This window comes from Rhinatrema bivittatum, chromosome 9, assembly GCF_901001135.1.
Source record: "Rhinatrema bivittatum chromosome 9, aRhiBiv1.1, whole genome shotgun sequence".
NCBI classification, from domain to species: domain Eukaryota; kingdom Metazoa; phylum Chordata; class Amphibia; order Gymnophiona; family Rhinatrematidae; genus Rhinatrema; species Rhinatrema bivittatum.
The window spans coordinates 125940080-125959472 of record NC_042623.1 but is presented as its reverse complement, the minus strand read 5'-3'; the positions used below and the strand labels follow the sequence as shown (position 1 = coordinate 125959472).

General features: G+C 41.1%; 1 protein-coding gene across 2 annotated transcripts in view; it reads left to right on the top strand.

Annotated features, from left to right (window-relative positions):
- Positions 1-19393, top strand: part of AGK (acylglycerol kinase) — a 170998-nt gene that overhangs the window by 112791 nt on the left and 38814 nt on the right. For both annotated transcript variants that reach the window (XM_029616146.1, XM_029616145.1), the window contains exon 11: positions 19137-19194. In XM_029616146.1, coding sequence (XP_029472006.1) covers positions 19137-19194 — 58 coding nt within the window. The remainder of the gene's footprint in view (positions 1-19136; positions 19195-19393) is intronic.

Below are 19393 nucleotides of genomic sequence, written 5' to 3'. Positions count from 1 at the left end.
TATCATCTGAGACATACTCCATTGGCTGAAGAGCACTGCCCGCTCCTCGGGCATTGCCTACTGCTGTATAATAAATCTTCCATTTTCTCTGTGTTCGTTATTGTAGAGACAGCCTATTGCTATATTTTCCCCATGGGAGGAGTCATCAATATAGCAACCAAGGGTCCACAAACATATCAAACCCACAACACCAACAATTGTTTGAAGTGCTCCCAATCAGAAGCCACATTGCTCCATTGTTTGTGGGAATGTGTTAAAATCCAGGCCTTTTGGCAGGATATATACTATATTATTTAATGGTTGTGACTGCTAAGGAGGTCCCTTGGACCATGGCCTTTTGTCTCTTGGGCCAGTTACCACAATCTACACTTATTGGAAAGGACATAAAGCTGTACTAACAAAAGGATGTGTTGTTGCAATAAAGTGTATTCTCAAATGACTCCATAATGAAAGTCTGGCTTTCTTGCAGTGGAAAACAGCAGTGTTGGATTTGTTGCTTCTTGAGAATAAATCAGTTGCACGTCTGTTGAAGGTCAGGCAATGATTTTACAATGTCTGGTGTCTTTTTTTTCTCTGCATTGTTTGTTACATTAGACACAAACTTTAAGGGAAACATGTTTTGAGGGGGTACTTGCTTAATTCCATTATAGAAACGATGAACGAAATATAGGGAGGAGAGGAAGTTTCTTTGAGTTCAATTTCTGTGTTTGCTTATAGTTCAGTAGTTGGGCTCATGGGAAAGGGAGAAAAGAAAGAAAAGGGAGAAAAGAAAAAGGGAGGGGGGATGTGGGTGAGGGGTCATACGTATAATCTTATTGTCCTTGATATACTCAGTTCTTTTTGTTATGATATGTGAGGTTATGATTGAACTTTGAAAATCAATAAAGACAATTAAAAATAAAAACTAGCTGAACCATTTTTCCTTTCTGGATGCGGTATCCAACTATAGTGGGAAGTAAACGTATGTATAGAAGACCAAGTTGGTGCTTTGCAGATTTTGTCTATGGAAACTTATCATAAATGAGTTACAGATGACTCCATGGCTCTGATTTAGTGAGTATCAATCACCCAGTGGTAAAGGATAATGAAAATGCAAAATAACAATAAACTAAGATATCTTCATTCAAAAAAATAAATACCATCAATGCGGCAAATCATAATAGGCACTTCCGGCAAGGAATAAAAGCCTTCATTTGCCTTATAATTAATCATCGGCCAAAGTTCATTTTTTAAATCTTTTTTGTGGTTATGCAGAATAAAATACTTATCTCCATAGTTCAAACGTGAAGCAGAAAAACCCTGACACAGAGCCAAGTTTCGGAAACCTGCATCAGTGGTAAAATTTCTTCTGATGGCATCACAGTTAATCATTTTATGTAAAGCGAACATAAGAACATAAGAAATTGCCATGCTGGGTCAGACCAAGGGTCCATCAAGCCCAGCATCCTGTTTCCAACAGAGGCCAAACCAGGCCACAAGAACCTGGAAATTACCCAAACACCAAGAAGATCCTATGCTACTGATGCAGTTAATAGCAGTGGCTATTCCCTAAGTAAACTTGATTAATAGCAGTTAATGGACTTCTCCTCCAAGAACTTATCCAAACCTTTTTTGAACCCAACTACACTAACTGCACTAACCTACATTCTCTGGCAACAAATCCCAGAGCTTGATTGTGTGTTGAGTGAAAAGGTATTTTCTCCGATTAGTCTTAAATGTGCTACTTGCTAACTTCATGGAATGCCCCCTAGTCCTTCTATTATCCGAAAGTGTAAATAACTGATTCACATCTACTTGTTCAAGACCTCTCATGATCTTAAAGACCTCTATCATATCCCCCCTCAGCTGTCTCTTCTCCAAGCTGAACAGCCCTAACCTCTTCAGCCTTTCCTCATAGGGGAACTGTTCCATCCCCTTTATCATTTTGGTTGCCCTTCTCTGTACCTTCTCCATCGCAACTATATCTTTTTTGAGATGCAGCGACCAGAATTGTACACAGTATTCATGGTGAGGTCTCACCATGGAGCAATAGAGAGGCATTATGACGTTTTCCGTTTTATTAACCATTCCCTTCCTAATAGTTCCTAACATTCTGTTTCCTTTTTTGACTGCTGCAGCACACTGAGCCGACGATTTTAAAGTATTATCCACTATGATGCCTAGATCTTTTTCCTGGGTGGTAGTTCCTAATATGGAACCTAACATCGTGTAACTACAGCAAGGGTTATTTTTTCCTATATGCAACACCTTGCACTTGTCCACATTAAATTTCATTTGCTATTTGGATGCCCAATCTTCCAGTCTTGCAAGGTCCTCCTGAAATGTATCCCAATCCGCTTGTGATTTAACTACTCAGAATAATTTTGTATCATCCGCAAATTTGATAACCTCACTCGTCGTATTCCTTTCCAGATCATTTATAATGTATTTATTTAAGTTTTTATATACCAGTATTTGAATATACATCATATCTGTTTACAAGTAACATAACAGAGGAATTACATGGAACAGGCAGTAGGAAACTTGGAGGGGGGAGTTAACGGTTATAAGATATATATTGATTGAAAAGCACCGGTCTAAGTACAGATCCCTGAGGCACTCCACTGTTTACCCTTTTCCGCTGAGAAAATTGACCATTTAATCCTACTCTCTATTTCCTGTCTTTTAACCAGTTTGTAATCCATGAAAGGACATTGCCTCCTATCCCATGACTTTTTAGTTTTCTTAGAAGCCTCTCATAAAGGACTTTGTCAAATGCCTTCTGAAAATCCAAATACACTACATCTACCGGTTCACCTTTATCCACGTTTATTAACCCCTTCAAAAAAATGAAGCAGATTTGTTAGGCAAGACTTCCCCTGGGTAAATCCATGTTGTCTGTGTTCCATTAAACCATGTCTTTCTATATGTTCTATGATTTTGATCTTTAGAATAGTTTCCACTATTTTTCCCGGCATTGAAGTCAGGCTTACTGGTCTATAGTTACCCGGATCATCCCTGGAGCCCTTTTTAAATATTGGGGTTACATTGGCCACCCTCCAGTCTTCAGGTACAATGGATGATTTTAATGATAGGTTACAAATTTTAACTAATGGATCAGAAATTTCATTTTTGAGTTCCTTTAGTACCCTAGGATGCATACCATCCAGCCCAGGTGATTTGCTACTCTTTAGTTTGTCAATCTACCCTACTACATCTTTCCAGTTGACAGTTATTTGGTTCAGTTCATCTGACTCAACACCCTTGAAAACCATCTCCGGAACTGGTATCTCCCCAACACCCTCATTAGTAAACACGGAAGCAAAGAATTCATTTAGTCTTTCTGCAATGGCCTTAAAAATGGACGGCCAGCGCCATTTCTAAAGATGGTGCTGGCCGTCCATTACTCCTACCATGTGACAGGGGCCGGCCAATGGCACGGATACCCTGTCACATGGTAAGGGCAAAGGGCTATTGGTGCCATTTTTATTAGTGGCAGCCGATGGCCCGAGAGCGGGAGATCGCTCCCGGGACCCCCTCTGGACCACCAGGTAATTTCAAAAAGTTTTGGGGGGGTCGGGATGGTGGGGGAAGATAAGGGAGCTGTTTTAAAGGGTCGGGGTGGGTTTAGGGGTTGTTTGTGTGTGCCATTTTTCCCGCCCTCCCCCAAAACGATAAGAGAACCCCACAAACAATTTCGTGGGGTTTTCCTATCGGTTTCGGGGAGCCCCCAATTTCTGATGACTTTGAAAATATCGTACGATATTTTCAATCAGAAATACAATTCACATCCCTATCAATTGCCTTCTCCATTTCTCCCAGACCAGAAAAGTGTTATGAGTTGAGGCAGTGACATAACGCATATAGAGGCGGGTGTTCTTAGGCTGCCATATTAGTGAACTAAGGGGTGGTTTACCCAATAAAGCTTGCTCAATAGTAGCCCACTGTTTCTGTTCTCCTTTTCTATTCCAGTCAAATATAGCTCTAATTTGAGCCGCTATGTAATACCATTTTAAATTGGGGATACTTAGTGTCTCCCCCCCCCCCCCCAGCTTAGGGCGGTACGTAACCATTCTGGATATCCTCGGGGACCTCCTCTTCCATATGTAGGAGAAGATACATCTCTGCCAACTAGTGATCATGGCGTTGGGTATGGGAATTGGTAGTGCCTGAAATAAATATCCCAGACGGGGTAAAATGTTCATTTTTACTGAGGCGATTCTACCAAACCATGAAAGGTATAGTTCTGACCATCGGTCCAGGTCCTGAAATATTTTATGTATGAGGGGTGGGTAGTTAAGTTCTGTCTGATCTTTGCTGATGTATTCCCCTAAATATTTAATTTTGGTGGAAGCCCATCGAAACTGAAATTTTGTTTGTAACTCAGTAAGCTCAGAAGCAGGTAGCATGACATTCAGTAATTCAGATTTTTCTATGTTGAGCTTGAAGCCCGATACCACACCAAAATTGCGTAAGGCCTCTAAAGCTCCTTTCAGGGAAGTCGCTGGTTCGGTCAAGGTGAACAGGATGTCGTCCGCAAACATAGACATCTTATAGACATGGTCATCTATAAAAACTCCCTTAAACTGTCTGTTGTTGCGTACTTTAATGGCTAAGGGTTCTAGGAATAATGCAAATAATAGAGGCGACATGGGGCACCCCTGCCTCGTCCCCCTTTGGATGTTGAAAGCCTCTGAGTACACCCCATTGACCTTCACCCTTGCTGTGGGCATGTTGTAGAGTTGTTGGAGCCAATTTAAAAATTTGTCCCCAAAGTTCATGGCCTTTAAGGTTTGGAACAGAAAAGGCCAATGCACCATGTCAAAGGCCTTCTCTACATCCACTGATAGCAAAACCAGTGACATGGATTCTTTGCGGGCCCACCATATCAGATCTACTATTTTGCAAATGTTATCCGCTGTCATCCTACCCGGAATAAACCCTGCTTGATCCGTGTGAATGAGTTTTGCCATGATATTATTCATGCGAGTTGCCATTATTTTAGGGAGTAGTTTGAGATCTACATTTATGAGGGAAATGGGCCTGTATGATCCGCAATTAGTGGGATCCCTCCCAGGCTTTCCCAGGATGGTTATCCCTGCCACATCAGCACACTGCAAATAATTGTTTTTTGTCTTTGAGTTACTTTATGCTTTGTCGTCTTCTTCTTCTTCCAGTTCCATTACCCCTGTTTCATTGTAACATTTGCTTCTCTTCGCTATGTTAATGTTTAAGGTTATTGTACCCAGGTTCCCTGTAAACCGACATGATATGATTTTATCATGAATGCCGGTATAAAAAAGCACCAAATAAATAAATAAAATAAATAAGATCCTGTCCTCAACTGTTTGCCTTCCCGTAATGAGTTAAATACTGTTCTCAAAGGTTCTAGACGGGATTCAGAGAACTTTTTGTAAAATTGGGGAGTAAATCCATCTAGTCTTGTTGCTTTGTTCGCCTTGAGTTCCCCAATTGTGCGCTGATTTTCCTAGACAGCAAAATAACACTTCTGGAGATATCCTTCGTAAGGATAGGGAGTGGAAGGTCCCCTAGATATCCCCGTATTTGGTCTAGTGATATATGGGGGTATCAGAAAATATTTTATTAATTTGTGTTTATTGATAATTACCTATATTCAGTGTAGTCAGTAATCAATATGCCATAAAGAAACGTAAGCATTAATTCCCATATGCCTTTTCTCTTTTAAACCACAGCACTAGTCAAAGCCTCTGCTGGATACATTCCAGCCCCCCCTTCCAGCCCTTGAAAAGAGCTGCTTGAAGCTAAATCCTTATTTCTGTGTCTGGTTGTAAAAGAAGGGAGGGTTTTCACAAGTTAGTCAAATTTTTTATTAAACATTTGGTTCTCAGGAAGAGCTTTGAGAAAAAATCTGAATCTTTATCTGTCTGGTTGCAAGGGGCCCCTGTTCACTTTAATTAAAAGTACCTGGAGTTTCCTGGATAGGAAGGAATACGTAATCTCTTATCTTTGAACTGTTAGAAGAAAGAAAAAACAGTAAGAGTGTTTTTTGTCTGGCACTGCTTGGCACTGCATGAATGAAAAGAATATAGGCAGCATTTTAATCGGGCAGGAAACTCCTATATTTTATTTTTCATATCCTGATATTAATTAAATTGTTTGAACCTTTTCAAGGTTTCAAATCATTTTCTTCAAAGGCTAAATATTGAAGTATTGACAGAAATAATACAGTTGCCCAAGATTAAAGGATTTTGGGATTATAAAAATGGGAAGCAGACAAAGGAAGGGACAACTACGACTTTGGATTTTTCCTGACACGTGAAAAGCTGAGAGAGACAAAGAGCGGGACCACTTCAGATATCTGGTAGATATTATCTTTTATTTTCAGCATATGAGAACCTTTATTAAACTAATTGCTATTGTTTCTAAATTGGCATATATATTAGAAATGCATCAGTTAATTAAAATAATGTCCTTGGTGGATATCTATTTAACCTTAATATTATCTGGCGCCATATTAATATTTTTCACATTGATTGTAGTGTATAGGTTGATTAAAATAAGGTTTGAACATAGAAATGTTTCATAGAATCATTTAAAGGTTTTAAGAGAGATTTTTCTTTATCTGAAATAAAGAAAATATTTTTACTGCATATTGTCTGGTTTTATTCTAGCGCATGCTTGCTGCATTAATCATTGGTTAATAAAATTCTGAAGTGAAAAAGAAACCATATCTCTAAAATCAAATAAACTTCTGTCTATAAGGCAAGAAGGGTAGAAAAAGGAGATAAGATAAAGGGTTTACATCCAAGCAGGATCTCCTGGTAAAAACATTTAATTCTGCTAGTGGTAAACCCCAAAACTTACACCCTTTTTTCACAGGGGTTTGCTTCATATAGAGTACCATAAAATTCTTGAAATCTACTGCGAATTTCTGGAGGTAAGATTAATAAATCCCCTTCTGTATTTCTAATCGATAGTATTTGATTCTGTGTCTGCTTATGTTTCAGGAATCTAGCTGCTAATTTCCCTGAGTGATTGCCCCATTCAAATCTTTCTAAGTTCAGCAGGGATAATTGGGCCGCCAGTTCAGTGGCCATTATTACCCTCAGGTCCTCTCTTGCTTTCTGTATGTGAGTGTAGGTGCTGGTGGATAATGTGTGCTCGTGGTCTTATGCCAATTGTGCTATCTCTCCCATTATTTTTTGTTTGTCTGCTTGTTTAGAGCGTTTAACATAGGTTCCCCTGGAAATAAGTTTGCCCCTTAGCATGGCTTTTAAGCAATCCCATAATAACGTAGGTTCTCCATCATTGAGATCTAGGTACTCCCGGATAGCCAGGGTTAATTGTTGACAAAAGGCATCATCATACAATAAGGAGTCATTTAGTTTCCATGATCTAAACCCTGTTCTATCGGGGCTGGTTTTAACTTCTAAAGTGACAAAGGCATGGTCAGACCATGTGATGGAATTAATGTCTGATCTCCCTACCCTTGCCATCAAAGTCTTATCGATCAGATAAAAATCTATACGGGAATAGGTTTGGTGGGGAGTGGAGAAAAAGGTATAGTTTTTAGCTAGTGGTTTCAGCTGCCGCCACACATCAGTTAGGTTTCACTTTGCTAACAGAGACTTAGTTTAAACATTTCTGATGTGGCCTTGAACCCTCGTGTGCCCCTTTAGATGTGGCCTTGAACCCTCATGTGCCCCTTTAGGGTCCAAGGTTAGGTTAAAATTCCCTACAATTATAATCATTCCTTCCCCTTCCTTATCTAATAGGTTATCTAACTGCTAATAAAATTCCTTCTGGTTGGTGTTTGGTGTATAAACATTCAGTAATGTGTATGTAGTGCCCTGTAATTCAAAGCGGATCAGTAAATATCTACCCAGACTATCTCCAACTTGTTTGCGGATTATATAGTCCTACCCTTATCTAAATAATGTGCACACTCCTGTATATTTAAACGCCTGGCAAGCAGTGGAGAACAATTTGTGGGCAAACATTGGCCAATTAAGCAGGTGTTCATACCGTTTTTTGAGGTGAGTTTCCTGCAGGCAGATCACCATCGCTCCTTGTTCCTAAATATCTTGCCTGAGGAGATGCCTCTTATGAGGAGTGTGTAGCCCCTTGACATTAAGAGAAAAAAGTTGTAATGCCATCGTGATGTTATTTATATTGGGTTAAGCTAGATGGTGAATCTTGGCACCGAATGATCGTATCACTACCTGCAGCCTCATTACAATGCTTCTCCGCTACTCTCTCTATCACATGCCTAAAATCTAGCATACACCACCTAGCAACTGTATATTCAAGGTTATGAGCACCCATCTTGTCCCTCTTGAGTCTCCCTGCCACCCACCATCCCCCTTTCCTCTCCCTTCCCCCATCCATACCCCCTTGTATGTGCCATGTCTGCATGGCTAATCTGCTCATGCAGATGAGACCAGTGAAGTCCCGATGGCAGTACACTCAGGCTCCAGCTCATGCCTCCAACTTCAATGTAGGAGTTGACCCACATCTACTGTTTTTATCACTGTACCACGTCTTAAACAAGAAAGTCATTAACTCATTCAGAATATAAACTAACAACCAACTTTGATGGCTTATCTTTCTTTTGCGTCCTCCAGCCATCCATGTGACACTCAGAAGTAGAGATCGTCTCTCAAAATATAAGTGCATTAAGTTCAGTCCAGCTTTTCTCCATCTTTTTGCAGGGAGCCGCTAGCATTCCGTCTCAACCGTCAGCCTCCATTTTCCACCCGTTGCCACCTTTGGTTTCTCTCGTGGCTGGGAGGGTGCATTCACTTTGACCTGGAACCCGGCTGAATTTAAGATGGCCGCCGCTTCAGCCATGCTGGTAGCCTTAGTGGTGATGCCTTGAATAGTCACTGAGATGCCCATTGGGAACAGCCAGCGATACCGGAGATTCTCCTTTCTAAGCACTGAAGTCACCGGCTGATATTCTTGTCGTCTATTTAATGTGATTGAGGAGATGTCCGAGAAAACAGATATTTGGTGAGTTTCCCACACCCACAACTGCTGTTTCCGAGCTACAGCCAGGACTCTTTCCTTAAATGGGGAAGTGGAGAAAACATGCTACTATGTCTCGTGGCTGGTTACCGATTCAGGGGCCCAGCATGCGATGGGTTCTTTCAATTTCTATAGTGAGTTGAGTTTCAGGCGGTTCCCCATTCTGTTCTTGCAGCAAGAAAAACTTGCACAGTGAGTGGACCACCTCTATGCACTCACTGTATGGCTCAGTCTCTGGGATTCCTCAGAATTGTAGGTTACACCTATGATTCCTGTTCTCCAAGTCTTCTAGTTTCACAATTAAATCTATGCTGCTTTGATGCAGGGAGACACCTTGTTGTTGTAGCTTGTCTAATCGCACTTCTTGGCCATCTAGCCTATTGTCGCAGTCATCTACTCGGCGTCCTAAGTCAGCCATGTCTTCTCGGATTTCCGCCATCTTATCCATCATTTCACGTTTATTATTTTTCATATCTTGGCGTAGATCTTGAAACCATCGAAATTCATAACGGGTGGGCATTGGGTTGCTTGGGAGATCATATCCCTCTTCTATATCAGGACTTGGCATCATGGCCATCGCTCTCTCCTCAGAGGGTCCCGCTCCATCTCCCCCATTCATGAAGGAAAATTGCCGCAAATCTGTACCTCTTCGTGTTTGGAAGTCATGAAGGGGTTATAAGGAGGTATCAATATTGGTAAAATTTACGCGGTTGAAGGCGGATAGTGATCGATTCGCTGGTGTTTTAGCACTAGGCACTCTGGAGCTTCAGAGTCAAGCTGCCATTCAAGCTCGTGACGTCACCGTCGCCTTAAAAACTTTTATTATGAGTTTTTGCCTTTATGGCCAACTTTATTTCAAATTCTCTCTTCGCCTGTCTTATCAGTGTTTTACACTTAACTTGACAATGCTTATGTTTTATCCTATTTTCTTCAGATGGATCCTTCTTCCAATTTTTGAAGGATTTTTTTTGGCTAAAATAGCCTCTTTCACCTCACCTTTTAACCATGATGGTTATCGTTTTGCCTTTCTTCCACCTTTCTTAATGAGTGGAATACACCTGGACTGTGCCTGCACCTTTCAATTTTTTTCAATTTTCCTCATTTTATCAAAGTTTCCCATTTGAAAGTTTAGTGTTAGAGCTGTAGATTTACTTATTGTCCCCCTTCCAGTTATTAGTTTAAATTTGATCATGTTATGGCCCCACCACCGTTACCTCTCTCACCAAATCCTGCGTTCCACTAAGAATTAAATCTAAAATAGCTCCCTCTGTTTCTGAAAAATCATATGATAAAATCTGTTAGATATAAGTACCCAGACTGCAAACTGAATTACACACTCAAATTAAAGCACAGACAAATGTTAATACAATGTAACACAGCACAATGACAGACTGCATAGCCTTACCTGAAAACGCCAAAGTTTGGCATGAAAGAATCAACCAGAAGTGAGCATGAGATAGTCTCCGGAAATTCTTTACATACTGCTCTAAATTAAAGTACTAATTCAGTGAAAAAAATTGTAAATTCAACTTGATTAAATCAAAATATACCAGTCAATTTCTAAGTTAAGACCTTGGGGAGAAACTGAGTTCAAAAAGAATATCCAAAATTGTTCACAGAGATTTAGTTGAGAAATACGATTCTTTCTTCTGGTGGTATCGCCAATGATGTTCAAGAGTTCCCCACCTCAGATCTGCAAATTTATGATTCTGCTCTACACAGTGTGTCACAATGGGAGCATGCATCTTCCAAATGTTAATACAACTCTTGTGTTCAGTAAGACGGGTCTTGATGCAACACTTAGTACGTCCAATATAGATCTTTTGACACGGGCACAATAAAAAGTAAACCACAAAAGAAGAAAGGCGGTTTGTAGCTCCAAAAAAATTAATAATTCTTCCTGATCTAGGATGAGCCCAATGGATTTTGGTAATGCTAAGAGCACAAAAGCTGTAGTGGCCACATACATTATGGCCAGAGTTGGTATTCGATACAATGGGACTAAGAGGAGGAAGTTCTTAATGAACCACAAAATCCTGAATGCTCCTGCCTCTCTTATAAGTTATTAGTGGTCGTTCTAGGAAGATGGTGTGTAGAGATAGCACGTGCCAATACTTATGAATGATGGACACGATGGTGGGTGCAAAGTGAGACTATTGTAATGCACATACTAAGGATGTTGATTCAGTTGATTGTTTATCTAAAAGATGCCAGGTTCGTTCGGCATAGGAGGCTCTCTTAAATGCTTTCTTAATTATTTTAAAAGGGTAGCCTCAAGCCAATAAATGAGCACAGAGTTCCTGCGCATGTGCTAAAAATTCAGACTTAGGGGCAGATTTTCAAAGCCCTACGCACGCCGGGCCTATTTTCAAAAGGTCCGGCGGCACGTGTAAAGCCCCGGGACGTGTGTAAGTCCCAGGGCTTGAAAAAAGGGGCGGGGTGGGGCGGTCCAGGGGCGGGGCCAGAGCCTCCAGGCACAGTGGCCATTTGTTGCTGTGCCCGGGATTGCGGGCCAGCCATCAGCCAGCGCGTGCAACTTGCACCTGCCCAAGGCAAGCGTAACTCGGTAAGATACATTTTTTAGAGGGGTTTAGCTTAAGGCTGGGGGGGCAGGAGAGTTAGGGGAAGGGAAGGTGGGGGGGGGTAGGGAACAGAGGAAGGCAGTGCAGCTCGGCGTGCACAATTATGCACCCCCCTTGCGTGCGCCGACCCCTGATTTTATAACATGCACCATGGAGTGATACAGAGGTGTTATGACAGTCTCTGTTTTATTCTTCATTTCTTTCCTAATAATTCCTAAAATTTTGTTTGTTTTTTTGGCCACCGCACAATAAGCTAAGGATTTCAAAGTATTGTCCACAGTATTGCATAGATCCTTTTTCTGAGTGGTAACTGCTAATATGGAACTTAAAATTTTGTAACTATAGTTTGAAATTACTTGTCCCCTATGTGCATCACTTTGCACTTGCACTTGTCCATATTTCATCTGCCAATTGGATGCCCAGTCTCCCGGCTGTAAGGTCCTCTTGTAATTTCTCACAATCCACTTGGGTTTTAACAACGCAGTATAATTTTGTCTGCAAATTGATCATTTTACTTGTTCCTTCTTCAGATCATTTATGCATATATTAAAATGCATCAATACCAATATAGATCCCTGGAGTACTCCATTGTTTACCTTTGTGCATTGAAAAAAACTGACCATTAAGTTCTACTATCTGTTACCTAACTTTTAACCAATTCGCAATCCACAATAGGACACTCCTTCTATCACATGACATTTTAATTTGCTCAGAAGTGTCTCATGAGGGCTTTGTCAAATGCTTTCTGAAAATCCAAACACTGCATCCAGCAGCTCACCATTATCCACATGTTCATTAACCCCATCAAATAATGTAGCAGATTGGTGAGGCAAGTTTTCCCTTGGGTAAATCCACGTTGGCTGTGTCCCAATAAACCATGTCTTTCTATTCTGTGATATTCTTTAGAATAGTTTCTGTGATTTTTCCCAGCAATGAAGTCAGGCTCACCAGATTATCGTGGGAGCAGCCATGGCTTGGGGAAGGCGGAGGACATAGAGTCTTGATTCTGGCTGTACTTGCAGACTTTTTATTAATTGTAACAAAACATAAAGGCCCGTTTACCTATGTGGAAGTGTAACAAAACATAGCAACTTTACATAAGCATTCTTGCTATAATTCCTGCTTCCTTCTCCAGTCTGGGGCCTCTCTCTTCCCTCCTGGGCCTGGCTAGTTATCCCCAAGCTAAGGGAAATGCCCTGGGACCAGGATTCCTGGCTGGAGTATATCTTAAGGTGATCTTTCCAAGGGTCCTACTAGATCTATAGCAATCCTCTCAAAGGGAGTCTCTATGATTGGCATTAGTACCAGGGGAGCTGCTCAAATGCCAGCAGGCTTGGTTAGTTGACACATAATCTTGGATCTGCTGGTACAAGCCAGGCCAATAAAATTAAGCTAAGGTTATTCTGAAATTTTCTCCTTCCCCAGGTGGCCGTGGGCTAATTGCAGCACTGTTAACAGTAAGGTTGGGGTAACAAAAGTTGTTCAAAAGGTCTTCCCTCTAGAGTTTCCTTTGTTACTTGGTATACTAAGTCCTTCTTCAGTACAAAAAAGGGGGGAAGTTGGTTACTGCCTTCAGCCCTAGAGACTAACTCTCCATGTATGATTTGTATACGTTTCCAGGCAAACTTAAGAGTTTTGCCTTCTCTTTGAGCCTATCTAAAGTTTACTGGGATTTCCCTGCCCCACCCAATCTGGGGGAACAGCTCTGGGATCCTGGACAACTTAGTGACCTTCTTCTGACTCAGACTTTTTATCCATGGTAGCCCCTAAGTGCTGGGAATTATTGTATTTCTCTTGTCTGTGCTGTCTATGGGCCAAGGTATCTTAGGGACTTGAATGTATAAATCCAGGTCTTCTAATGGGAAGATCTCTAGAAACACATTATCATCCTTGTCAGAGATAGCAGGACCAATAATCCCACCCTAGTACAATGGGATATGGGAGCCAAGGGAGTACTCCTACTTCTTTTTTAATTTATCCAAATGGGTCTTCAATGCAATTTGGCTGGTCGGGTATTGTTGCTGGTCTCCACGAGGGTCACTGTCTTCATAGTTGATCTGTATCCTCTTGACTCATTCCCTCTGAATGAGGGTTTTTAAGTTTCCTGAATCTACTAGGGCCTGGGTAGGGAAGCCATTAACTTCTTCTGGAACCATGAAAGTTGAAAACCCCAAGCTGGGAAAGTCCACAAAATTGCAAAAGTGGGGGGACATTAAGTTGACGTCCATGGGTCCATCTCCCACGCGGTGACAATCGTGGGCAATGTGATCCTTTCCATAGTTGAAGCAAAGTAGTGGGCCTGGGTCCTGCGACAGGGGCAAAGAATTGGGTCTGACCTGTTCTAAGGATCACGGCAGGGATCTTGCTTTAGGACTATTGCACCCAGGGCCCTGTGAGACTTGCTTCTCTGGCAGTTGCAGCTGCTCTGGCATTGACTGAACTTGGAAAAAGTCATCAGCTATTTCCAAGGCAGACTCCAGGTTCAATTTCTGGTGTTGATATACCTAATTTCACATAGGGTGTTCCAGGTCATCCAGGAACTGCTCCAGTCGGGCTAGTTTGTTTTTTACTTTAACACCCATCTTTCCCTGTGGCTGTAGACATTTCCAGTCAACGTCCTTTTTTTTTTTTTTTTTAATTCTTTATTTATTGATTTTTTTCTCATTTCAAATATACAGAAAACAGAGGTTAAACTCTATACCACATTATTTCCAGTACATAATATGGAATTACATAATTTAGAAACCAATTCATAAAAAAATTTCAAGGAATACAATCCAAACTTGTATATCTGAAAAATTTAAAAGAAAAAGACAAAGAACCAATTTTTCTTATATGTACAAATTGAGGCTGTCTTAGGAACTTAAGGACAAACAGAAGATTAAACCACAATAAAATAAAATGCTAATGAAAGCTTTACATAATACCAGCTGAGATTCAATTTCTAATTGACTCCTAAACAGTTACTCACTTATAGGTATCACTCCCTCAGTTGACAATCCATTAGGCAAAGGAGTGGATGCAGTAGGCTGTTGAGCCTCCACAAACTGCTGGAGTTGTTCAATTTGGAAAAAGACATATTCATAGTCACCTTTTTTAATCTCACATCTACAGGGATATCGTAGGAAAAAAGTATATCCCATTGAAATTACTTTTTGTCTTAACAAAAGAAATTCTCTACGACGCATCCTAGTAATAGGGGCTAAATCTGGATACATTTTTACAATCTGACCATGAAATGTAGTAGGGAATTTTTGAAAATATTTTTTCATAAGATTACTTCTATCCTTAGTCACAATAAAGGAAACAATCAGAGTATTTCTATGAATCACATCTAAACTTGAATCTTCCAAAAAATTAGATAAATTGGATGGAACTGGAGATTTTTTAAGCAAAAAATAACAGGTATTAATAGATGGTATTTCATCTTCCGAATATGACAATACATCTTTAAGGTATTTTTTAAAGGAAATATAAGGCAGCTCACCCAAAACTTGTGAAAAATTAGTAATTCGGACATTTAGATGTCTAGCTCTATTTTCTAATAGTTCTAAATGATGAGATGTAGATAACTGATCTTTAACTACCATTACATTCAATTTTTGCATCGCTTGTATATTCTCTTCATTCTTATTAACCTTCTTAGAGATCTCTGCACATTTTGTCTGTACTAATTGTAAGTTCCCTTGATAATCAAAAGTCATTACATCCATCTTTTTTTCCAGTCTAGACACGGCATTGCTCAAACTTTTTACCGCATCCCAAATTGCCTCAAGAGTTAACTTTTCAGGCCTTGATGTTATCTGTGTAAGATCTTCTATATTCGAGGAGGAGACCCCCTCCTGCTCTGTCGCTTCATCCCTAGTCAGGGTTAGCGACTGAGCTGTCTGATCCTCGGAAATGTGTTGGGCCGGTGGAGGTCTAGTATCAGGACTTAGGGATGCCTCATCCCGGGAACTCCTCATCTCTCCTTCCTGAGGAGTTCCAATAGATTCTTCGGCTCCCTGATTTTTCCCCAGCTGTGTCAATTTGTGAATTTCTAACTGCGTTGAGGGAGGGGGCATGGGCTCCGGAGGGAAAACCCGAATTTTCCCTTTCCTCTTCGCAGGCATGCTGCCAACCAAACACACTTCAACTTGACATATGACACTTGTTCCTTTTCCAGAGAAATTCAAAAACAATTGAAGGCTCCATCGGGCAAAGTCGCGCGCGCAGCTTCGGCAACGCGACGATTCGGCGACGCGCCGGGGGGAGTGTGCTTAAAATAGAGTTCTTCCGGCGCCTCCCTCTGACGTCAGGTGGAGCCCAGCGTCCTGTACTCTCCGGCAGCAAACCCCAGGAAATTATCTGATTCTCACCAGTGCAGGGTAATTCTCTTACAGCCTCAAGGGATCTCGCGGGGGTGCGCTTAGAAGAGTTCTTCCGGTGCCTCCCTCTGACGTCTGGTGGAGCCCGGCTTCCCGATCTCTCCGGCAGCAAACCCCAGGAATCTATCTGATTCTCACCAGTGCAGGGTAATTCTCTTACAGCTTCGAGGGATCTCGCGGGGGTGCGCTTAAAAGAGTTCTTCCGGCGCCTCCCTCTGACGTCAGGTGGAGCCCGGCGTCCCGATCTCTCCGGCAGCAAACCCCAGGAAATTATCTGATTCTCACCAGTGCAGGGTAATTCTCTTACAGCCTCCCCAGTCAACGTCCTTAAGGCAATAGAACTATTTCCATGGATTCTCTCCGGGCTGGAGGATTTCATGCCTGAACGGTTGCCGATATACTTCTGGGGTGCAGCCGGCCCATTTGAGGATAACAATCTTAACCTCTGCATTTGGGTTGGTGGCTTAGAAAGAAGCCTGGCTGCTTCCTGTAAATAGATTGCCTAGGAATATGGTCCACAAGGATTCTAGCCAGCCTGGCAGTTCTCTCAAAGTTCATAAGGAAACAGGATCTTCTCCTGCCATCATTTTAAGGATTATCAGAGAGAGGGGCAGTGACCAGGCCATAGCAGCTTTTACAGCTTGTGTTATTTGAGTCCGTGACAGCTGTTGCTGGTTAAATTGTTCATGCAGCACCTGTTGTTGGGCATAATGGTTCTGCACCACTGTTTGAAGTTGCTGGTGCCCCTCTTTAAGGGGCCTGCAATAGGTGCTCCATTTATCTTTAATGAACGTGAGTGTGGCAGAAGCTTTTGGAGGTACTGCCCTAGTTAGGGGCACAGAAAAACAAAGAGGTCCATATTCGGCTAACTTTGGAGGAATATTCAATAGTGAAACCACACTATTGAATGTAGCCTAACTGTAGACACCTAACTTTATGACAGCTCTTTGGCCCAACCAGACAGCCAGCTAAGTCATCTGGCTAATTCTGAATATTGGAGTAAGCTGGCTAACTCTACCGGCTAACTCAACTCCTCCCAATTACGTCCCAGGAACGCCCCTAACTTAGCCGGTTCAATTATAGCTTGTTATCTTATTAGCTGGCTAGAATTTAGCTGGATAAGTGCCCAAATATTCATTTAGCCAGCTAACTCTTCAGGGCTCTCTCCAGTACCACCAACTTCACCAAAGAGGTAGCAAAGTCGGAATCTCAGGAAGCATTTTTTCCATCTGAGAAAGTGCTTCCAGGGTCCAGCTCACCTCAGAAAACAATAGAGTTTCAGGCTTTGCCATCATCTAGTTTGAAGTTGTACGTCTTACCTGGCTCCCTACTCAAAACTGGGGATGATTTTTGACTAGATCCAGAGTCATTTCTCTCTTCATTCCAGAGGAGCTCCCTGTTGGTGGGGACCTAAGGTTTTATACAAATCATTGGTCCATAATAACCTCCAATAGGTGGATTCTGCAGATAATTTCAGAAAGCTACAGATATCTATTGGAAACCTCTCCAAATTTCTCATCAGTGAGAGAATTAACTCTGTGTGCATTAGTGTAAAATGCTTCCTTGGTTCGTAATCTGAGGCTACACAGCTATTCACTGTAAAAGTCCAGTGACAAGTAAGTTCACATACATCTCTTGATGCTACAGTGCCCTAGTATCTATTAGTCTTCCAGATGCAAACATAGCTTCTCATAATCTCTCTGCACCTATAAAAATAGATCAAACATCTGTTCACCTTGCAGACATGAGCACAGTTTTTCATAAAATCTCTCTATGCATGCAAAAACAAGTCTTAGTTTCTCTGTGCCAGTAACTTTACCATCTTATACAAATTCTATCATAATAGGATAGTACGATCCATGCTTCCTAAGTTTCTGCCTAAAGATCTGTCAGGTTTACACCTCATCCAATCACTTGCCCTTCCAACATTATTCCCATGGCCATTTGCTAGCAAAGTAGAATAAACCCTGCATATGTTGGTAAGAGAGCCTTCACCTTTTACCTGGAGTAGACCAAAACCCTTAGATTCACCCAACTTTTTGTTTTTCTTTGCCCCAACAAGCCTGGGTTTGCTGCTTCAAAGAGAACTGTAATTGGAATGCAGACTGCATATTTTTCATTTATATCCAAGCAACTTTGGCTGAGGAAGGGCATGTCCATGGCTCATAATGTCAGGGCCATGAATGCATCAACAACCCATAGGATATTGACTTCTATTAAGGGGATATGCAGAACTGTAATGTGGATTTCAGTTCACACATTTACATCATAATATTATCTAGATCCAGATTTCCAGTGTGATAATAGTTTTGGGCAGCCTATTTTCCAGGTTCTCTTTGGTGGTTAAAGTCCAAGTCCATGTTTATGATTTTGTGATGTCTTCCATTAAAAAAAAAAAAAAAGAACATAAATCTGTGCTCTGTTGTTGGTTTATTTCTCCCTTTTTTAAAAATAAACTTCTAGAATGGTAGTCTGTATCATTAAAAATGAGGCTGATGGGACTTTATAGACTAACCTTATAGACTATTTATTAAGGCATAAGCTTTCAAAAACAAGAGTCCACTTCATCAGATGTCATGATGAAGTGACCTCTTGTTCTCAAAAGCTCATACCTCAATAAATTGGTTAGTTTATAAGTTGTCACTGTCCTCTTTACCGTTTTTCCATTTTTAATTTGTTGTTGAAGGCAATCCTTAGCTAGAGAATTCCATGCGTATGGTTAGCTGAATTGCTTGTGTAAATAGAGAAAACAAAGTTGCTTACCTGAAACAGGTGTTCTCTGAATACAGCAGTTCATCAGTTACCCATACACTTCTCCATCCTCTTCTGAAGTTGAGCTCATTAGTTTAATTGTAGAAGAGAGACATTCCGCAGGATCACGGGAGCTGTCATGCTGTTCAAAGGGGTCTACACTGTAGTACTGAAAAAGCGTTTCAAGTTGACACTGTTGGATGATGATATCCATCTGTGTGACTGGTAAACTGTTGTCTTCAGAGAGCATCTGAAAAAACTTTGTTTTCTAATATTATGCTTTCAAAGTCTGAGCCAGTGTGAGTCCATACTACAGAGCAGGTAAAATCACAAGCAGCCTGTGGTGTGTAAATTTGCTCAGTATACATTCCAGAAAACACCTGTCATTGGGGGTTGTATGAAAACAGTACTTTATAACAGTTTAATAGAATGTTTGTTTGTGTTTTAGATACTGGTATCTGGGACCACTGAAGAGTAAAGCTGCTCACCTCTTCAGCACATTCAAGGTAAGGACTAACATTCCATGCAAACTCCCAGCAAATAGCAAGAATTTGGGGTTAAAACAAAAATTCTTTATTACAGCTACATTAATGTCCCTGGCATTAGCATTATTGCAGCATCTTAGATGACTTGAACCAAGTAGTGCTGCATGTTTGTTGGTCTCAAAACTATTGTTTAGGAACAGTATCAATTTTTGTTTCAGGA